This window comes from Helianthus annuus, chromosome 4 (genome assembly GCF_002127325.2).
Source record: "Helianthus annuus cultivar XRQ/B chromosome 4, HanXRQr2.0-SUNRISE, whole genome shotgun sequence".
NCBI lineage: Eukaryota > Viridiplantae > Streptophyta > Magnoliopsida > Asterales > Asteraceae > Helianthus > Helianthus annuus.
Window position 1 is genome coordinate 35,543,842 of NC_035436.2, and position 21,235 is coordinate 35,565,076.

The 21,235-nt window shown below is 39.2% G+C and overlaps 1 protein-coding gene across 1 annotated transcript; it reads left to right on the forward strand.

Annotated features, from left to right (window-relative positions):
* The first annotated feature begins 17,681 nt into the window (after positions 1–17,681).
* LOC110936115 (ethylene-responsive transcription factor RAP2-10) lies at positions 17,682–18,499 on the forward strand. The gene has a single exon (XM_022178448.2). It carries the CDS (start codon positions 17,820–17,822, stop codon positions 18,267–18,269), a length of 450 nt encoding a protein of 149 aa, XP_022034140.1. The 5' UTR covers positions 17,682–17,819; the 3' UTR covers positions 18,270–18,499.
* Positions 18,500–21,235: the final 2,736 nt, after the last annotated feature.

The following is a 21,235-nucleotide window of genomic DNA, read 5'->3' on the forward strand; positions in this document are numbered from 1 at the left end:
TTTCGGATTGATTACATGATAAGCTAATGATGTTATGTGGTTATGTTCATATGAATCGGCTGTTGTAATATTAACTAAAGAACCGAATAGATGCATGTAATCGGCTATGATATGAATCGGTTTGATGTAGATGTTGATCCACTGTTTTGTTTGATAGATTCGGATTGTTAACTTATTATTGTTCTAGTGAATCGGGTTATGATGAAGTAATCGGTTGCATGTTCATGTGAATCATTAGATTATTGTTCATGCCTTGATTAGGGTTCATATGGATTATGTGTCAAGAACTATGATTTGATCGATCATGAAAGAGATAGAAACTGTTGATGTTGTTGATTGACTTTGTGTAAATATGGAAACTGATAAGTGATTGTAACCGATTGCATAGAATTCGGAATGTTAAATTAATCGCACAAGAGTCCTTGGTCGCACAAGGACCCAATACGCACTAGTTGTTGATCGCACAAGATGATCCATACGCACAAGGAAACCTGGTTGCACAAGGTGTTCCTAGTTGCACAAGGCGTATTGGATCACACATGTTGTTAGTCTGATTGGGCCGATCAAGCCCAAACCGGATCGTACAACCCAATCCGGATCGCACAAGATATTTGTACGTTGTTAATTGGGACGTGTATGCTATTGGACCACTTATGTCGTTGGGCCGGGAATTGTTGGATCGCACAACATGTTGTTGGATCGCACAACATGTTGGGCCGGGTACATTTGGGCTTATATCTTAAAACGCACAAGTATGATTATGTTATGCTCTTGACTGTTAACGTGCAATACGTGTTTGCTATAATTTATACGTGCATTACTTGAAGTCAAAACCTGACTTGTGTGGTAACCCTGTTAGGACGTGGTTGACCACCCTTAGTTCAAGAACCTTTTGTGTATCTACCGAGCAAACCAAGGTGAGTTCACACAGCCAAGGCATGGGATTCCCGGGTGGGAATTGGGTTGAAGTTTTGAATTGGATGATTACTCGTACTTACGCTATTGCTAGACTATAGACCATCGTCCTCAGGATAGTCAGGACACTTACGTAAAACCTACGTAACCTAGTATCTACCAATGTCTCCCGGGTCGGGAGGACACTTACGTAAAACCTACGTAAACTAATACCTACTACTGTCTTCCGGGTCGGAAGGACACTTACGTAAATCCTACGTAAACCCCACACGTACCACTGTCCTCGGGGAAGGGCACTCACGTAAATCCTACGTGACCTTGTACGTATTCCTGTTCTCGGTTTAAGAAGAACACATGGTTGCAAATAGTCTAGTAAATACAAACATGGGAAGCCCCCATTAGTAAAGATAAACGAGGGAAACCCCCACTAGTAATACATATGACCACGGGAAACCCCCGCTATTAGTACATACCTGCATGGGAAGCCCCCACTAAATGAAATACGAATTACTGTTACGAACTTACTTTCTGTGAACTCGCTCAACTAGTTGTTGACTCTCTGCTGCATGCCTTGCAGGACCTTAGGTACTTATGGAGCTTGCACAAGGAGGAACAGGTCGTTGTGGGCATGGGTCATGAGCGCTTAATTAAACACTTATGACATTTCATACATTATTATTCATGTTGGGTTTACTTACATGCTTCCGCTACTTAAACAAAGTTTGGTTTTGAACATCAATCATGTCGTGATGAATTACATTATCTACTTTTATTATTAAACGCTATGTTCGATGTGATTGGTGGCTTGATCCTGGTCATGTCACGCCTCCAAGCGGTGGTACTCCGCGGGTGGATTTTTGGGGGTGTGACAGATTGGTATCAGAGCCATTGGTTATAGAGAACTAGGTTTTAATATGGGAAAACGTTTTATTAAAACCAGACTATAACCAGAACAGTGCTCTCAACGATCCACAACGATGCTTCGCTCCACGTGTAAGACTCGACATCCTAGGTAATATGGTTTATGTTTATATTGCCTGCATGCTAGAACTATATAGAACTTTGCTCGTATTACGCCTAGATACACCTGACACTATTGCCTGAGAACACTTACGTGCTTACACTTTTCTGTCATCGCACTACTCGCGAACCATTCTCACTTACGCTACTTTTACTTTGAAGAACATGTCTGGACGAATTAACATGACTCAAGCCCAGTTGACGGCTCTCATTAACGAACAAGTTGCTGCGGCACTTGCAGCCGCACAAGCAGGAGGTATATCATGTAGTCTTAGCACACACTAGGGTCTTTAGATCCTACACTCCTAAACCAACTCTCGTGTTTAAGCTTTGTCCTATTCGTACACAATAGGTCAACCCACACAGCAACCTGTCTGCACATTCAAGAACTTCATGGACTGTCGTCCAAGCACGTTCAGTGGCACGGAAGGAGCAGTGGGACTACTCCATTGGTTTGAGAAGCTCGAGTCAGTGTTCGAGATGTGTGAATGCCCTGAGGCTCGCAGGGTCAAGTATGCCACTGGTACTTTGGAAGGAATCGCGCTAACCTGGTGGAACGCGCAAGTACAGATCCTAGGGTTGGCAGCTGCTAACGCCACACCCTGGAACGATTTTAAGGAACTTATCAAAAGGGAATACTGCACGCGTGACGACATCCACAAGTTGGAAGTGGAGCTTTACCATTTGAAAATGACGGGGTCAGAGATTGAAGCTTATACGAAACGGTCGAACGAACTAGCCATCTTGTGTCCAACCATGGTAGACCCTCCGATCAAGCGTATCGAACTGTACCTCAAGGGTCTAGCCTCAGAAATTCAGAGCCATGTTACATCGGCTAACCTCGACAACATCCAAGACATTCAGCGTCTTGCTCATCGCCTCACGGATCAGGCGGTGGAACAGAACAAGTTGCCCAAACGCATCATTGCTACCACTTCAGCCGCTACTCCCACTACCCCCAGTGACAGCAAAAGAAAGTGGGATGGGGATTCTAGCAAAGGTTCAGCAACAGTTCAGTCTCAAGCTCAGCAGCAAAAGACTGACCACTACCAGAGTCCTAGCCAGCAACCTTCTGGTGGTCATAGACAGAGAAGATATCAGGGAAATCAACCAAAGTGCCACAACTGTAACAGGCACCATAGCGGCCAGTGCAACAAGGGTCGTTGCCAAAGGTGTCTCAAGATGGGTCACGAGGCCAAAGACTGTAGGAGCCCACGGCCTGCAAATCAGAATCAGCAATTCCCACTACCAGCTCCTCAGAACCAACAGCAGCAGCCACAGCGTGGAAACCGGGGGTGTTTCCAGTGTGGGGCAGAAGGTCATTTCAAACGTGATTGCCCTCAGTTGAACCAGAACCAGGATCGCAACAACAACAATCACCAGGGCAATGGTAACAACGGTGGGAACAACAATGGGAACGAAGCAAGGGGGCGTGCATTCGTGCTGGGACGAGGAGACGCAATGAACGATCCCAATGTGGTTATGGGTAAGTTTCTCCTCGACGATATTTATGTTACAGTTTTGTTTGATTCGGGTGCTGATACAAGTTATATATCATTGAAAGTCAGTAAATTGTTAAAACGTGCACCAACACTCTTAACCACCAAACATGTAATAGAATTAGCTAATGGTAAGAGTCTAGAGGCCACGCACATAGTTCAGGGTTGTAATCTTATCTTCGCGGGTCAGACTTTCTCCATCGATCTCATTCCCATAGTTTTGGGTAGTTTCGACATCGTCATTGGTATGGACTGGCTATCTCAACATCACGCAGAGATCTTGTGCAAGGAAAAGATAGTTCGCATTCCTCGTTCTGGTCAAGAACCTCTCGAAGTTCAAGGCGACAAGAGTGGTGTTGTGGTTGGCATCATCTCTTTCTTGAAGGCTCGGAAATGTTTGCGGAAGGGTCACACCGCTATCTTGGCACTCGTTACAGACGCATCAGCAAAGGAAAAGAAATTGGAAGACATTCCAGTTGTACGCGATTATCCTCAGGTGTTTCCTGAAGATTTGCCTGGTTTACCACCTCATCGCCAAGTCGAATTTCAGATCGAGCTCGCTCCGGGAGCAGCACCCATAGCTCGAGCACCGTATCGTTTAGCACCAACCGAACTGGAAGAACTGTCAAAGCAACTGCAAGAGCTCTTGGAAAAGGGCTTTATTCGTCCAAGCTCTTCGCCTTGGGGAGCTCCAGTGTTATTCGTGAAAAAGAAGGACGGTACCTTCAGGATGTGCATAGACTACCGGGAACTCAACAAGGTGACGGTGAAGAACCGTTATCCTCTTCCGCGCATAGACGACTTATTCGACCAGTTGCAAGGGTCGAGTTACTACTCCAAGATAGACTTGAGGTCGGGTTATCATCAGCTGAGAGTCCGGGATGAGGACGTCTCCAAGACCGCATTCAGAACTCGCTACGGCCACTACGAGTTTCTTGTCATGCCGTTCGGGTTAACGAACGCGCCTGCCGTATTTATGGACCTTATGAACAGGGTGTGCAAACCCTACTTAGACAAGTTTGTGATTGTTTTCATTGACGACGTCCTGATATACTCCAAGAGCCAGGAGGAGCACGAGCAGCATTTACGATTGATCTTGGAACTGCTACGAAAGGAACAGCTGTACGCCAAGTTTTCAAAATGCGACTTCTGGCTTCGTGAAGTCCACTTTCTAGGCCACGTAGTAAACAAGGATGGGATCCATGTTGATCCATCCAAGGTAGATTCGATCAGGAACTGGCCTGCACCGCGTACACCAACGGAAATCCGCCAATTCTTGGGTTTGGCAGGATACTACAGACGGTTTATCAAGGATTTCTCAAAGATTGCTCAGCCACTTACACTACTAACACAGAAGGGTGTCACCTACCGTTGGGGCAACACTCAGGAAACTGCTTTTCAGCACTTAAAGGATAGACTTTGCAGTGCACCTATCCTCTCTTTGCCAGAGGGCACGGACGATTTCGTGGTTTATTGTGATGCATCCATTCAGGGTCTTGGATGTGTGTTAATGCAGTGCGACAAGGTCATTGCTTACGCTTCGCGCCAGCTTAAGGTTCATGAATGGAACTACACAACGCACGATTTAGAGCTGGGAGCTGTTGTTTTCGCACTTAAGATATGGCGACACTACCTGTACGGTACCAGGTGCACAATTTACACCGATCACAGGAGTCTCGAGCATATCTTCAAGCAGAAGGAATTGAATATGTGTCAACGAAGATGGGTTGAACTTTTGAACGATTAAGAATGCGCTATTAAGTACCATCCAGGCAAAGCCAATGTTGTGGCTGACGCCCTCAGTCGGAAAGACACTACACCTAGACGCGTACGAGCTTTGCAGCTCACTATTCAGTCCAGTCTTCCTGCACAGATACGAACTGCTCAGATAGAAGCATTGAAACCAGAAAACGTCAGGGCTGAAGCCCTACGCGGCTCACCGCAACGGTTAGAACAGAAGGAAGACGACGCCTTTTATGTAACGGGACATATTTGGGTCCCACTTTATGGTGGTCTACGCGAACTTGTGATGGACGAAGCGCACAAGTCCCGCTACTCGGTACATCCAGGGTCGGATAAAATGTACCACGATCTCAAAACAACATATTGGTGGCCTAGCATGAAGGCCCACATCGCTACTTACGTCGGCAAGTGTTTGACATGTGCAAAAGTCAAAGTGGAGTATCAGAAACCAGCAGGCTTACTTCAACAACCAAAGATACCACAGTGGAAATGGGAGGAAATTTCCATGGATTTTGTTACAGGCCTACCCAGATCCCAGCGTGGGAATGATACTATATGGGTGATCGTGGATCGACTCACCAAGTCTGCACACTTCCTGGCTATAAAGGAAACGGATAAGTTCTCCACTCTCGCAGACGTTTATCATAAGGAAGTTGTTTCGAGGCACGGGGTGCCCACCTCTATCATTTCGGATCGGGATGCACGATTCACGTCAGAGCTATGGCAAGCACTGCACAAATCTTTTGGCTCACGGTTAGACATGAGCACAGCATATCATCCTCAGACGGATGGGCAGTCTGAGCGAACAATCCAGACTCTTGAAGACATGCTTCGGGCATGTGTCATTGATTTCGGCAACAGCTGGGAAAAGCATCTCCCTCTAGTGGAGTTCTCATACAATAACAGTTATCACACCAGCATTCAAGCCGCTCTATTCGAGGCATTGTACGGGCGTAAATGCCGGTCACCTCTCTGTTGGGCAGAGGTGGGGGATAGTCAGATCACGGGTCCAGAACTTATAGTGGACACCACGGAAAAGATTGCACAAATACGACAACGCATGGCGGCAGCACGCGACCGTCAGAAAGCCTACGCGGATAAGCGTAGGAAGCCATTGGAATTTCAAGCCGGGGACCGGGTTTTACTTAAAGTCTCACCCTGGAAGGGTGTGGTTCGTTTTGGCAAACGGGGCAAACTCAATCCGCGGTATGTCGGACCATTCGAGATCATAGAAAGAATAGGCAAAGTAGCCTATAGGTTGAACCTACCAGCTGAACTCGGGGCAGTTCACAATGTTTTTCACGTGTCGAATCTGAAGAAATGCCTGTCAGATGAAACTCTCATAATTCCTTTGAAAGAGCTCACTATCGACGAACAGTTGCACTTCGTCGAGGAACCAGTTGAAATCACGGACCGGGATGTTAAGGTCCTCAAACACAAGAGAATCCCTCTTGTTCGAGTTCGTTGGAACTCCAAACGTGGTCCAGAGTACACCTGGGAGCGCGAAGACCAGATGACAGAAAAGTATCCCCAGTTATTCGGAACCAATGCAACCACTACTGAGGCTGAAGCTACTACTGCGGAATTTCGGGACGAAATTCCAGATCAACGGGGGGAGGATGTGACACCCCAGGAAAACCAGTGAACGATATAACTTACCTAGCTTCCTCAGTGAGTGCATACCAAATTTCGGGACGAAATTTCTTTTTAGTTGGGGATAATGTGACAACTCGTATTTCCAAACCGATCTTTGTACTTTGTGTAACGTATGTGAACGTGTTGTGATTATATGAGCTTTGATTTATTGAATGTTATTATGTGCATGTATGTACGTTATTGAATGTTTGTATTAAACGCACAACATGATCCGATCGCACAACACTACACCTGATCACACAAGCCCACTTGGCGCCGTATCCATTGTAATCGGACCATAAGGGCAGCCCATGTGTGGGTTCGGCCCATCCTCCTCTTACACGCATACAAGCAATCCCCCTTAGAGTTTTGGTTCTCACTTGTTACAACAACACCTTCACACACAAAACCCTAGTTCGGTTCCTCTCTCTCACAAACTTGACGGCAGCCATCGGAACTTGTGGTGTTCGGATCAATCCTTGCTCTCTCCTTCAATTGGTTAGTGTATCATCTTGTCCGTGTGATTATTGATATTATGTTTGCCATGATACGGTGTGTATGAATGTTATACTTGTGAATCGGATATGTATAATCGGCTATGATATATTGTTTTCGGATTGATTACATGATAAGCTAATGATGTTATGTGGTTATGTTCATATGAATCGGCTGTTGTAATATTAACTAAAGAACCGAATAGATGCATGTAATCGGCTATGATATGAATCGGTTTGATGTAGATGTTGATCCACTGTTTTGTTTGATAGATTCGGATTGTTAACTTATTATTGTTCTAGTGAATCGGGTTATGATGAAGTAATCGGTTGCATGTTCATGTGAATCATTAGATTATTGTTCATGCCTTGATTAGGGTTCATATGGATTATTGTCACATTATTTTAACATCCCCACTTCATTCAGTTCTTCTAAACAGATCAACCAAACCCAATCTTTTACAAAAATTCTCATGATGGGCAACACTTAACCCTTTAGTAAACAAATCTGCAAGTTGATTATCTGAATCAACCTTTTCAGTACATATAAAACCAATCGACACTTTTTCTCTCAGAAAATATAAATAAATTTCAAAATATTTTGTTCTTTCGTGAAAAACAGGATTGACTGTTTTAGAAATAGCAGCACTACTATCACAAAAAAAGTTTTATTGGTAATTTACATTCCACTTTTAATTCATTTAACACATTTACAATCCAAACCAACTCACAAGAAGCTGAACACATCGCTCTGTATACAGCCTCTCCTGTAGACCTCGCAATAGTACTTTGTTTCTTACTTTTCCAAGAGAACAAATTTTCACCTAAGAAAACACAATATCCTGTTACAGATTTTCTAGTGACCAGACACTTAGCCCATCCTGAATCGGCAAAACAAGTTAATTCACAACTAACACCTTTCTTAAACATTAAACCTCTTCCCAGACTCAACTTTAAATACCTGAGTAACCTTAAAACAATTTTAAGATGTGAACTCAAAGGACTGTGCATAAACTGACTCAAGTATTGCACAACATAGCTAATATCTGGGCGAGTTAATGACAAGTAAATTAACTTCCCTATTAACTTTTGATAACTTGTAACATCAATTAACTTCTCTTCATTTATACTATTTTTAGAGTTCACCACATGACTTAATTCAATGGACGTTTTAGCAGGTTTACAAGCAAGGTAACCAAACTCATTTAACACTTCCAAATAATATTTTCTCTGGTTCAATCAAATTCCAGTTTTATCATATAACACTTCTAATCCCAGAAAATATTTAAGTATGCCCAAGTCTTTTATTTGAAATGTGTTACTAAGTAAACTTTTGATCTTCCCTATTTCTAACTCATCAGTCCCAGTAATAACAATGTCATCAACATATACCAACAATACAATTAACATGGAATTTTTAGATAAGATAAACAAGGAATGATCACAAGCACTTTGAACAAAACCTACATCAAGTAACACTTTAGTCAATTTTTCATTCCACTTCCTAGGAGCTTGTTTTAACCTATACAAAGACTTAACAAGTTTACACACTTTAGTCTCGTTTTTTGAGTAATAGCCCTCTAGAAGTGTCATGTAAACATCTTCAGATATTGACCCATATAAAAAACTATTGTTAACATCCAATTGAAACAATGACCAGCCATTCTTCAGATATTGACCCATATAAAAAACTATTGTTAACATCCAATTGACAATGACCAGCCATTATAAACAACAAGACTCAATACACATCTCACAGTAACCATTTTCACAACTGGTGAAAAAGTTTCACCAAAATCTAACCCCTCTCTTTGGTTGTACCCCTTTGCAACCAAACGAGCCTTATACCTTTCAATCTCCCCATTGGCTCTATACTTTATAAATCCACTTACATCCTATAGGCTTCCTACCAACAGGTAAATCCACCAATTCCCAAGTCGTATTCCTATGTAAGGCTTCCATTTCCAAGTTTATAGCTTCAATCCACTTGGGATCTTGAGAAGCCTCACTATAGGTACTTGGCTCAATAGATTTATTTAAACTACTAATAAAAAACATATTCTCAGCAGATAAACATGAATAATATATTTCACTAGGAACAGAAGTATTCCTAGTAGACCTCCTAACACTAGGTAAGTTTCCCTCAGACGGGTTGGTCTCAGCATCTAAAGTGTTAGTGTCCTCAACCCTGCCATGACCTTCATCACTACTACTCACTAACTGTAACACTCATCTTAAATCTCTATCATTTTAATCATAAAATACGAGTTTCTTTTTTTTTACAAGATGCATACTTATCAAAACTTAGTTAATAAGTTAAGTTACACATCGTTTAGTGAGTTAACATAAGTAACCATCAAGTCCAAAGTATTCATATCTAATAGAGTTTACAAAACATCATTGTTTAGACAAGTTTAAATTAGTGCGGAAGCTTCAAAAATGGTGTTCGGTTCTTGGTTTCACGCTTGATCGGCATCCGTAGCAAACGAGCATCGCCTATGGTCAAAACCACAATAATCGTTAGTTTTGATGTCTTAATATTAAGTAAAAACGAGTTCAATTGCTTAAATAATGAAAAACAAACAAATTAACTGCCAAACTGTGAGCCACGGTTCAGGACTGTGGCCCACGGTTCGCCCAGCTCAAAACAGAATTGCCAGACTGTGAGCCACGGTTCAGGACTGTGACCCACGGTTCGCCCAGCTCAAACCAGAATTGCCAGACTGTGAGCCACGGTTCAGGACTATGGCCCACGGTTCGCCCAGCTCAGCTTTCTTATGTTAATTAATTTTTTTTTTTGCTTAATTCCCCATAATTTTTTATTTACATATTCGTTTTAGCCGATTCTTTTTCCTATATGTCCGTATTAAAATTACGGATCTAACCATATAAATTTCACTTAACGAAACCCGGATTATGAACGAATGGCCCACAAAATCCTTGTTTCGATTATTCGACCCATTAACTACGTTGCAAATTGTTCGCCAATTTATTCTTTGGCATTCTAATCTTATTTACCCATTCCCCGGGCTTGAAATTGTTTTTGGCGAACCCATACCATTACATGGCTTTACGCTCGTATTTGAATTTCATGCTTGTTTTTCTATAAATTCAAGCATTGCCACTTTATGCAATTCTTGCAACTAGTTTCTACCATTCGACCCAATGACACGGATTCATAACCTTAACTTAGTATAACCATTCTTTGCTAAAATTGCTATCTAGCACCAGCGCAATATGAGATTTTCAAATCTTTATGCGCAAGAATCGATATAAGGACATAGTTTTGACCCGTTTGGTTGACGAGTGAAAATCCTCACTTTAATGTCAAGCCAAACTATTTCTAACCAATATTTTGACCCGTTTAAATGTCGAGTGGGCTTCACCACTTAAATGACACGTCAAACGCATATACTACATTATGACACTATTAACAAGCTAAAACCAAACGTTTATACGTAATGTAACGGGACCAAGGTCACGTACTTGCATAATTCATCAATGTTGATTTCTCACTATAATTACCCATTCCCGGGCTTGTCAACCTTAGCGTATCACTTCAATTCCATGGCTTACGCTTTATAACCCAATGTAACGAGTGATGTTTAAGTCGTTTCAAGCACTACCAATTCGACCATTATTTAACCCATTGGGTTTGTCGTGTGAGTTACATCACTTCATTGACGTTCCAACATGGCTATTTTAAACAATGACATCAACAAGCATATTTATTTAACTAGTTTGACCCGTTTGGTTGTCGAGTGAGTTACACCACTTCATTGATATACCAAACGTCATTATTTTCGCCATATCAATATTAAACATATCTACGACTAGGTTTATCTACATGAATGTAACGAGACGACAAGTCACGTACCTTTAAAGCACCCTCTTCAAACGCGTATCTCCACCGGCTTGTCCACTTGACGATCCGGATTCCTTATCTAAAGAGTTCAATTCAACATGTTTAGAACTCTTTTCTTAGCATATATCGCATAGTTTGCCGAAACTTTACAATTATGCGTTTTAGCTCAAATTTCAGTTTTTAAGCCTTCTTTGAGGCATTTTTACAAACACCTTAAGGGCGTAATTTCTCAAAACTTATAATCATGTTCATGGCTTGTTATTTAGCCAATATTAGCATCTACTAAGCATGTTCATATCAATTTTCACATTATCAATATCTGAATTTACTTCCTAGAATTCAAATTATACTAGAACAACAATCAAATTCTAGTGTTTTACATGCTCCTACAAAACCCACTTATCACCTTCAATGGTGATTATGGAATTCACTAGAATTAAGCATGATTTCAACATATAATTGTCTAGGGTTCACTCCTAGACACTATATTGTTCCTATCCCATCCATATAACATTCATGCAACAACAAATTTTGAATTCTCTAAATTCATCCAGAAATTTAAGTAGAGATTTCTTATAAAATTTGCAGACCTTATGATCCCTTTGATGAGGAGATCATGAAACTAGGCTCTGATTTCGCTTTGGAACTGATTTAATCCTTCAATTTGAATGATTTGTAAGAACTAGGGTTTGGGGAATGAACTCTTGGTCGCCCCCTTCTATTTGATCGACTAGACACACAAATTTTTGTGTGTTTGGTGTTTAAACTTTGTTTTTAATATTATTAGTTTTAGTTTTTAACACCTTTAGTCCCTCCATTATCATTAGGTTCTTTATTTAAGGTGTTTTAATCTTCTAGCAAGTAATTTACAAGTCTCATGACTAACTGGGTTATTTATTCCCAGTTAGCTTGTTCTTGTTTATTTTATACTTTATAATTCTAATACAAAGTTTTATATTTTCGGGGTGTTATACTAACCTAGGTTCTAAGGTCTGACCCTGCCTAGAAGTGGCAGCTGTTGAAGAATGATCAGGCTGCTCACTAAACACTTCATGAGAACCTAAATCCCTCTCTTCATCATTGGGAAGAGTAACTTTATTAGTTTTAGAATCATTGAATGTTAAAGTTTCATAACAGTCAAATAATTCAAATGATTCAACTCATAATTATTGAAAACTTCTTCTTCATTAACAACTTTGGACTTAAAAGGATATACATTTTCATAAAATTTAACATCTGTCTAATAGAATTCAACTTTATAATCTAAGTTCTACAACTTATACCCTTTCTTCAAATTCGAATATCCAATTAAAACACTCTTATTTGCTCTATAAGAAAGTTCATCTGAATCATTCAAGACTGTTCCAAAACACAAACATCCAAAATTCCTTAAGTGATTAAGAGAGGGACGAATTTGATCTTTCTTTACTTTTTCTTTCTGTAGTGGAGATAGGTTTAAAACCATGCAATAATTCATATGGACTTTTATCCTAGAAGCACAGAAGATGGGATCCTGTTAATTAAGTAAACAACTGTTAAAACACAATCTGACAAGAATTTTAAAGGTAATCCTCCTTGAAACAACAATGACCTAGCCATATTTAACAGATGCCGATGTTTCCTTTCCACAACACCATTATGTTGTGGTGTATAGGTACAAGTAGTTTGATGAAGAATACCTTTTTAATTTACAAAAACTATTCATTTGCGAATTAATAAACTCAGTTCTATTATCACTTCTAAAACATTTTATTCTTTTCTTAAACTGAGGTTGCAACAACTCATAAAAACTTGTAATATTTTCAAACATCTCAATTTTATTTTTTAACATGTAACACCAAACTATCCTAGAATAATCATCAACAACAGTTAAAAATTATTTAAACCCTTCTCTACTCAACACTTTATTTGGTCCCCGAACATCTAAATGAATTAACTCACCAACATTTTTGGTTTTATGTTCACTCAAAGGAAATGAAACTCTAACTTGTTTAGCCCTATGACAAATTTCACAAGTTAAATCTTCAACTACACCAATATCAGGATTATCTTTTAAAATGGCTAGGACCTGTTTTGAAGGATGGCCAAGTCTACTATGCCACAGATTAACATTATTCATACTATTAAAACACATATTAGCATAATTACTATTCCTATTGACAAAGAACAGACCATTATGTTGCCTACCAATCACCAGGACTTTCTTTGAACTTAAATCCTGAATACAACAAGTATTTTCATCAAACAAAACAGTCAACTTATTATCCCTTGCAAGTTTATGTACTGACACAAGATTAACAGTATAACTAGGAACAAAGAAAACATCAAACAAAATGACACCAATAGCCAGTTTTATATTTCCTATTTTAGTTACTTTAGCACTTGTTCCATTAGGATGTGACCCTTTAAGATCATACTCAGACACATCTACACAATCATACATATCCTTATCAGTCATTACCATGTGCTGATTAGCGCCAGAATCAATAACTCAATTGTAACTAAACTCATGATTAACAACACTAGAACAATTTACATAACTACTGCACACATTATTAACACATAATTGTTTTCAACACTTAAAGACTTACCTCCCATGTTAGACACAGAAGACTCGGATGCATTTTTCTGTTTCTCATTCACCGGACTAAGAAGCTTGGAAATCTGTTGAGAAGTAAAGGGCATAACAGCAATACTAGAAAATGCATTAGACTTTCCATTATTAAAACGATTATTACCAGTATTACCCTTATTCCCTTGATTTCCAACCCTTCTTTTAAAACCTTGTGGATAACCTATTATTTCAAAACATCTATCAACTGTATGTCCTAGCATGTTACAATGAGTACACTTTAAATTAGAATTAGGACTCGTAACCACTCTTCTTTTAGGATCAAAAGACTGATTTGTCTTTGACACAAAAGAAACATGTTGACCTTTTAATCCACTACTAGACAACCTATGAGACTCTTCTCTGGAAATGATTGAAAAACAACCTTGATAGAAGGAAATGATTCCCTAGTTAACAAATTTGTTCTAACAGGCTGATATACATCATCAAATCCCATAGAAATTGCATTAGTTTATCAAAGTAGTAAAATCATTATAATCTTTTGAAGGATGTACAAAATTTTTGATGAATGTATAGATACCATCACCCTTTGTATATTAGACGATTTATAACACTATCTATATTATAGCCATATGAATAGTCAAAATCTTGCTAATTAGTAATTTCTTTTACTAACAGAAGTCTTTAGTGAGCCCAAAATCTCTAAACATCACACACACTAGTAATCCTTCTACGTTCAATCATAGTCAGCTTTGCAATTGTGATCCATGCGACATTTTTTTTTTTTTGATAATTTAAATTTTGATAATCCTAACTTTGATTTATTTTATTCCAATCATCCTAAACTAACTAAAAGTTAACTCATTTAGTGTCTTTTAAAGTAGACTGCTTATGTGGGAAATTAGATTTTAATAATCTCAATGTTGTCACCACCCCTGCTATCAGTGGGGGACCCAGGAATTTTTCTATGGGGGTGCGAAACATTTTTTAAAATTTTAGACACCTAGGTATATAAGTATAAAAATTGGTTCGTATCGGATCGGTTCGGGCCGGGTCATGTAAAACAAAAGAACATCAAACTAAATTTATATAATCATCAAAAACACATCAAACCTTGTTACAAACATAATTAAAACATCGCCCTACGGGTTTTCATTTTTTGAAATATATCCAAAACATCATTTGAAGCTACTTTCTTAAGCAAGTTTTTCTCTATATAACATATACAACTATCAACTTTTTTCTTAAGAAATCGCGCCATAACGTCCCTACTCATGGTTCCTATCACAAACAAATTGATCCATAAGTTCATCGTTCCTTAACATAATGTTTCAATTTTAATTTTAAACTATTCAAGCCCTATAAATCGTGTATAATCACCCTAAAAATCATCTAACCAACATAATCATCCTAAAAAATCATTTAAACAACCATAAACAACGTCAAAATACACGAAGTTTCAAACCTATTTAAGAATTTTATTACCCTTTTTCTCCTATAATTAAATCATAAAAAAACATAAAACTTACCCTTTATCGGATTCCGGTTGGTTTGGTGTCGGACGGCGGTGGTTCGCAGCTACTGATGACGTGCTGTTGTGTATGCTAATCGCTGGCAGGAGACGACGCAAGAGAGGGAGGGCGAGAGGAATTCTAAGCGACTATTAGGCTTATTTTAATTATTATAGTTTGAACTTAGGTTGATTTTGGTTAATCGGCTAGGAATTAGTGGGCTAGTTATGTTTAATGAAATAGTAGGTTAAGGTATTGGGTATTTGGGTAGTATAAGTTTATATAATTTATGTAGTTTTTTTTTTTTTAAATTAGAGTTTACTAAAAAAATTTAAAATACAAATCGATAACATTTTTTACTTAAGGTGTGCGGATAAAAAATTCCAAGGGGTGCAGACAAAAAAATCCAAGGGGTGCGGACGAAAAAATGCAAGAGGTACGGACGAAAAATTCCAAAGGGTGCGGAAGGGAATTTTCGACGGAAAATAGCATTAAATATTTTTTTCCCGGGGGTGCGCCCGCCCACGTTTGGCTGGGGGTGGGTCCGCCCCTGCCTGCCACATCTGACATCTCTCTATATTTACAACGACGACTAGGATTTAGGTGGCGGTGACTGGTGTGGGGGTTACTCATAATAGGCGTCTATGCGTGTGCAAATGAAAAGGTGGGGATTTAAAAAAATATCAATGTTTTTTCACATAATCAGTCCATGTTATCAAAAAAACTAGCGGGGTTAACTTTCAGTTAATATGAGATCACTATCGTTAGAGGAAAATACATTCAAACTTATTGGGCCTCTCTGTACCCATTTCCTTAGTTAGGATTATTGAATCCAATTTCCTTTTTTAACGACAAACTATATGTAAATATTAGAGAAAACGGAGCCAACAAGAAGCTGAAAATCCTAAGAACACAACGACAATTACATGATTACATCTCTAATGTTAAAATCACATCATCTGTCCCAATTAATAATATGAAACGAGGGATTTTACTTTTAATACACGTTAGTTAACTCTCCATGATAATGGAAATGCACTGCTTATCTAAGTAAGCCCTTTATGATAATCAAAACGCACTAATAGGACAAATCAAATTCGCAAACACACTAAATTAAAGCCATGGATCTACTTCATACGGAGTTTTTAGGGCCAATTTTTAGGTTGATAACTAGAATAAAAAACGTTATTAATCATATAAATCTGACTATTATAACAGACATTTTAATATGATTGTAAATGAGCTCCTCTTTCCAACTTAACTAGACGTGCACAAAGCCTCCAAAGGGGGTGTCCCAGTGGTAATAAAGTTATAGTAAAGACCACCTCTCATCAAAATGATGAGGGTTCAAAGTTCAAACCTTGTGAACGTCCTTCATGAAAAAAAAGGGAAAAGAAAACAAGACGTACATATGTCACATAGATCAAGAGAATCATGTTATAATCATGATACAAATAGATATAAGAATAAAACTTATTTTTTACCTGAGAGCCACTCCAGTTTTAGATACTTTTAGATGGGTGGTAGATGCTCTAGCCTTTTGAAAAAAAAAAAAAAAAAAAAAAACAAACTAGGGTTCAAATCATGACATGAGATATAATCAATATTTATTGGTGTAGCTGAGGAACATGTACAATGTAATCTTTACCGTTCAAAAAAAAAAAAAAACTTAATAAATAAGTAACTAGTTAGTTCACGTAGCCCATTATCATCCCTAGCACTAGTTCACCTACCCAAGATTGACCTCGTCACGCGTGATGGAGGGAGTTGCGGCGCTATTCCCGTATAACCCATCCAACCCGATGTGTGAACCAGCTAACATGGCGGATATAGAGTGTAACAAGGGGTAACCCCCGTTGCCCCTTGATGTTCCAACGGTAGTGTAAATTTTGGAAAAATTTGATGTTTGATTTTTTTTTTTAGAAAATGTTGCTCCTATAATTATTTTCTAGATCTGTCACTGCGTCTGCCAGCTAACAACCCTATCCACCCTAACCTATTAGATAAGGGCAGGCGGGGTGGGAGGAGAATTCCTCCGTGATGGATTTCTTCACGCGTTATAACAACGAACACACCACCCCCACCCCTCAATTTCCACGCGTTAAACTTAATTTGCGTGATAAACTTCACGCATGATGTGATGACCGTTTGAAAAAGGTTGTGAGTGTTGTGAGTGATGGGTATTGTTGGTGTTGTGAGTGATGACCATTTCTACTAAAAAAAAAGTTGTGAGTGATGGAATAATGGTTGATAACATGGCGAAACTTGATTGAATGTTGTGAGTGATGAGTGATCACCACCCCCTCCCCCTAATAAAAATAAAAATAATACGTGGATATAAACAACACCAAAACCCAACAAACCAAATTTGTCTTTTTAGGCATGAGTGATACTTCGATAGTGTGTGTCGGCCAGGTTTTGCACTTATCTTAAAACCCGAAAACGATACTCACATTACCGGCTTGTGCCGACTCGACACCAGAAGCCGCCAACTCTCTCCATAAATACACAACAATCATTCATAACCCCCTCATCCCCAAAAACCCACCAATCACACCGTCACATATGGAGCCAGCCGCCACCACCGCCGCCACTTCATCAAACTCAAAACCCTACAGAGGAATCCGGATGCGCAAGTGGGGCAAATGGGTTGCCGAAATTCGTGAGCCAAATAAACGCTCACGAATCTGGCTCGGCTCCTACTCCTCGCCGATAGCCGCCGCACGCGCTTACGACACAGCTGTTTTCTACCTCCGCGGCCCATCGGCTCGGCTTAATTTTCCTGACTCAATTGGAGAATATGGCGGCTGCTCCGCCGGCGGCTTACACGACCTCTCAGCCGCAGCTATTCGGAAAAAGGCTACTGAAGTCGGCGCGAAAGTGGATGCGCTGGAAAACCAGAACGGCGCGAGCCGGCAGCGCGAGCCGGTGGGGGTTCAAAGGTGTTCGGGTCGGGTTTGTTTGAATACGGATTTGAATGAGTACCCGACTCCGGAAACGTCCGATGAGAATTAACGGTGACGACAAAGGGTGGTTGTTTATACGGGTATTGACGGCGTTAATTTCGGAGGGTGGGGTAGGGTTGTTCTTTTTTTATATACATATTTTATTTTAAATATTGTTTTTGGTAGTTTATGTAGAGAAGGATAGATGGAGAATCCGAAGGGATTATGTGTTTTTATTGTGTTAAAATATTGTTTTATTTTCTCCTTAATTACATAAGAATGAATTATTGAAAATGCTAATTCTGTAAAAAACAAAACTAGTTTTTGCCCCGCTAGCGTTGCAGCACAATAAGCCGAATATTTCTCTCTCATAACATGTATGTCTATGTTTCGGTTACTTGTACATACTACATATAACACGATCTTAAAATAAAATTACATCGAGTCAACCGATTAAAACAAAAACACGGCCATACTTTTACTAAAAAAACTAAAACGATGGAAATATTATAATTTTAAACTGGGAGCAAAATTGTAATTTTTCAGGACAAATGAGCATGTACCAGACATGTCTGGACGAATAAAAATTACACCTATGCCCGCCCGCATTGCGGGGCGTTAAATCAAATATTTCTTAGTTTCATAACATGTATGCATGTATTTAGGTTACTTGTACATGCTACTTATAACACGGTCTAAAAAAATACATCGAAACAACCAATTAAACGAAAACACTACCATAGTTTTGCTAAAAAATTAAAACAATAACAGTTCTGTAATTATGAGCTGGGGGTAAAATACTAATTTGTCAGGACCAATGAGCGAGTGTTAGAAAACTGCTTGACACAATAAAAGTTACATTGAGACAACAAAGCAAAATAAAACAGTACTATAGTTTTGCAAAAAAAAAAAAAAGTAAAACGATGGCAAGATCATAATTTTTAACTGGGGGAGAAATCGCAATTTTTGAAATGGGAGCAAAATCATAATTTTGAACAGAGGGCAAAATCTGTCACACCCCGATTTCCACGTGTTTCACCGGTGGGCCCGGTAGGGGATTACCGTGACGTAGTTGGCAACAATATAGTCAAACCACAATATTTAAATGCACAGCGGAAGCATAAAGATAGATTATATTTCAACCATCGATTGTAATATCCAAGTATCACGAATAGTCGAAATAAATCCACAGGGGATCAAAATAAAAATAGAAATATTGTTCAACAGATATTTGCATCCCAAGCTTGCGAGACTCTAACGATGCTAAGGAGTGGCCAGCCTATTTCGTACAGAACCTGCATTTAATCTTTTTGAGGAAAATACGTCAGTTTACACTGGTAAATACATTCAACCGACACTTTTGTAAAAGGTTTAATAAAATTGATTTGAATGCACAAGGCACAAACTCTTTGTAACTTGGGATAATTTATCAATTAAATCTTGTAAAAGAATTACATGTTCAGTATGCGTTCGGTCGCCCGGGTCGTGCCGGGTTTAAGGTTAATAGACACGCCACAAAGCATAAAGCCGTGGCGGGAAAACCAACGGTTATACCTTTAATAATATAGACACATTGTCGGGTTTACGCCTACACCCGCGTGTTGAGGTCGTGGCCATTTCGTGAAATGATGCCAGGGATATCCGGGACATGGTCATTAAGCTCCCAAAGGCGTAAAGCCAACAAAACAAATTTTTAAACGGGTCACATTGATAATACCAAACTACTAATGAGTTGGGGTCAATTGCCCGACCAAGCGGTATTTTTATATACCATAACCCAAGCCTGTATAACGAAAAATAAGTTAAGAGTATTTACCTGAGCAAGTAATAACCTCAATCAAACAAATGCAAGTATCTTTTACTGGTCTCCTATTCTGGAACGAAGGTTTATAACAACCTATTAGAATCCTAACGGGTCTTTAATTTAGCCTTAGCTTAGACCGGTCAGTTTCAAAGGATAAATACGGTTTAATCGCGTGAAAGGCGAAAACCGGGAATGGAATGTGGTTTGGACCCAACAAGTTTGAAGACTTGTTTTATATGGGTATAATAACCACACTCTGGATTTTGAAGTGAAAACGATAAGGTTTGACCCGTTTCGGCTAGTTTATGTAAACTAGTTATATAAACCGAACCGTGCGCTCAAAAGGCGTAACGGGTAACCGTAAGGGTCCTACACAGGTTTCCTAAGTTAATATGCTCTAAAGAGGTTGTGGTATCAGTAGGATACCTTCCATAATGCCCGTAACGAGTTTAAATCCAACATATGCCCCGTAGGGGTATTTTGGTCATTTTAAAGGTTATAAAAGAGGTTTCCGAGTTCTATAGGAAATCTGAGTTTTCCGAACAGTTTATAAAGTCCAAAATACTCTATTTATTATTTAAAATCAGTAACAACTGGAATCGGGTCAAAATACCATGTAGAACTCAAGTTATGTCCAAAAAGGGTATATTCGGTAATTACCGAACCGATGCCATAACCGCAGGTTATGAGCAGGTTAAAAATGATTAAAAATCTTTAAAAATCTCAAAATATTATTTTACATCAATGTGTAAAAGGTTTGGTGTCGAAATTTGGGTTTAGATAGGCTTTATGCTAATTGCGCCGTTTAATTACTAAAGTTTCCGTAATTGCGCTATTTAGCATAACTCCTATTCTAGACCTCGGATTGACGTGAAATTTTTGGGACATGCTTAGAAATCAGTAACTAAGGTTATTGTCCTTTCACATATCCAAAATTCTCGTTTTAAAGTAAAAAGTGCTAATTGCGCCGTTTAATTACTTTTAAGCATTTAACGGAAATGTGCAAAAGACTCGGACAAACGATGAACCGGTCACAGAGGGTTAAACCATCATGTAACCTGGTCCTAAGAGAGTCATAAGGCATATCTAAATCATACCATAACGGGTCAGAACTGAAGTCAAAGCAAAAGTCAAAGTTTTGCGACTTTCGGTTCCGAACCGGGTCAAAACAGTAAATGGTCGGATCAAACAAGCTTAGACCACTTATAATACTTATTATCATGTTGTATGAG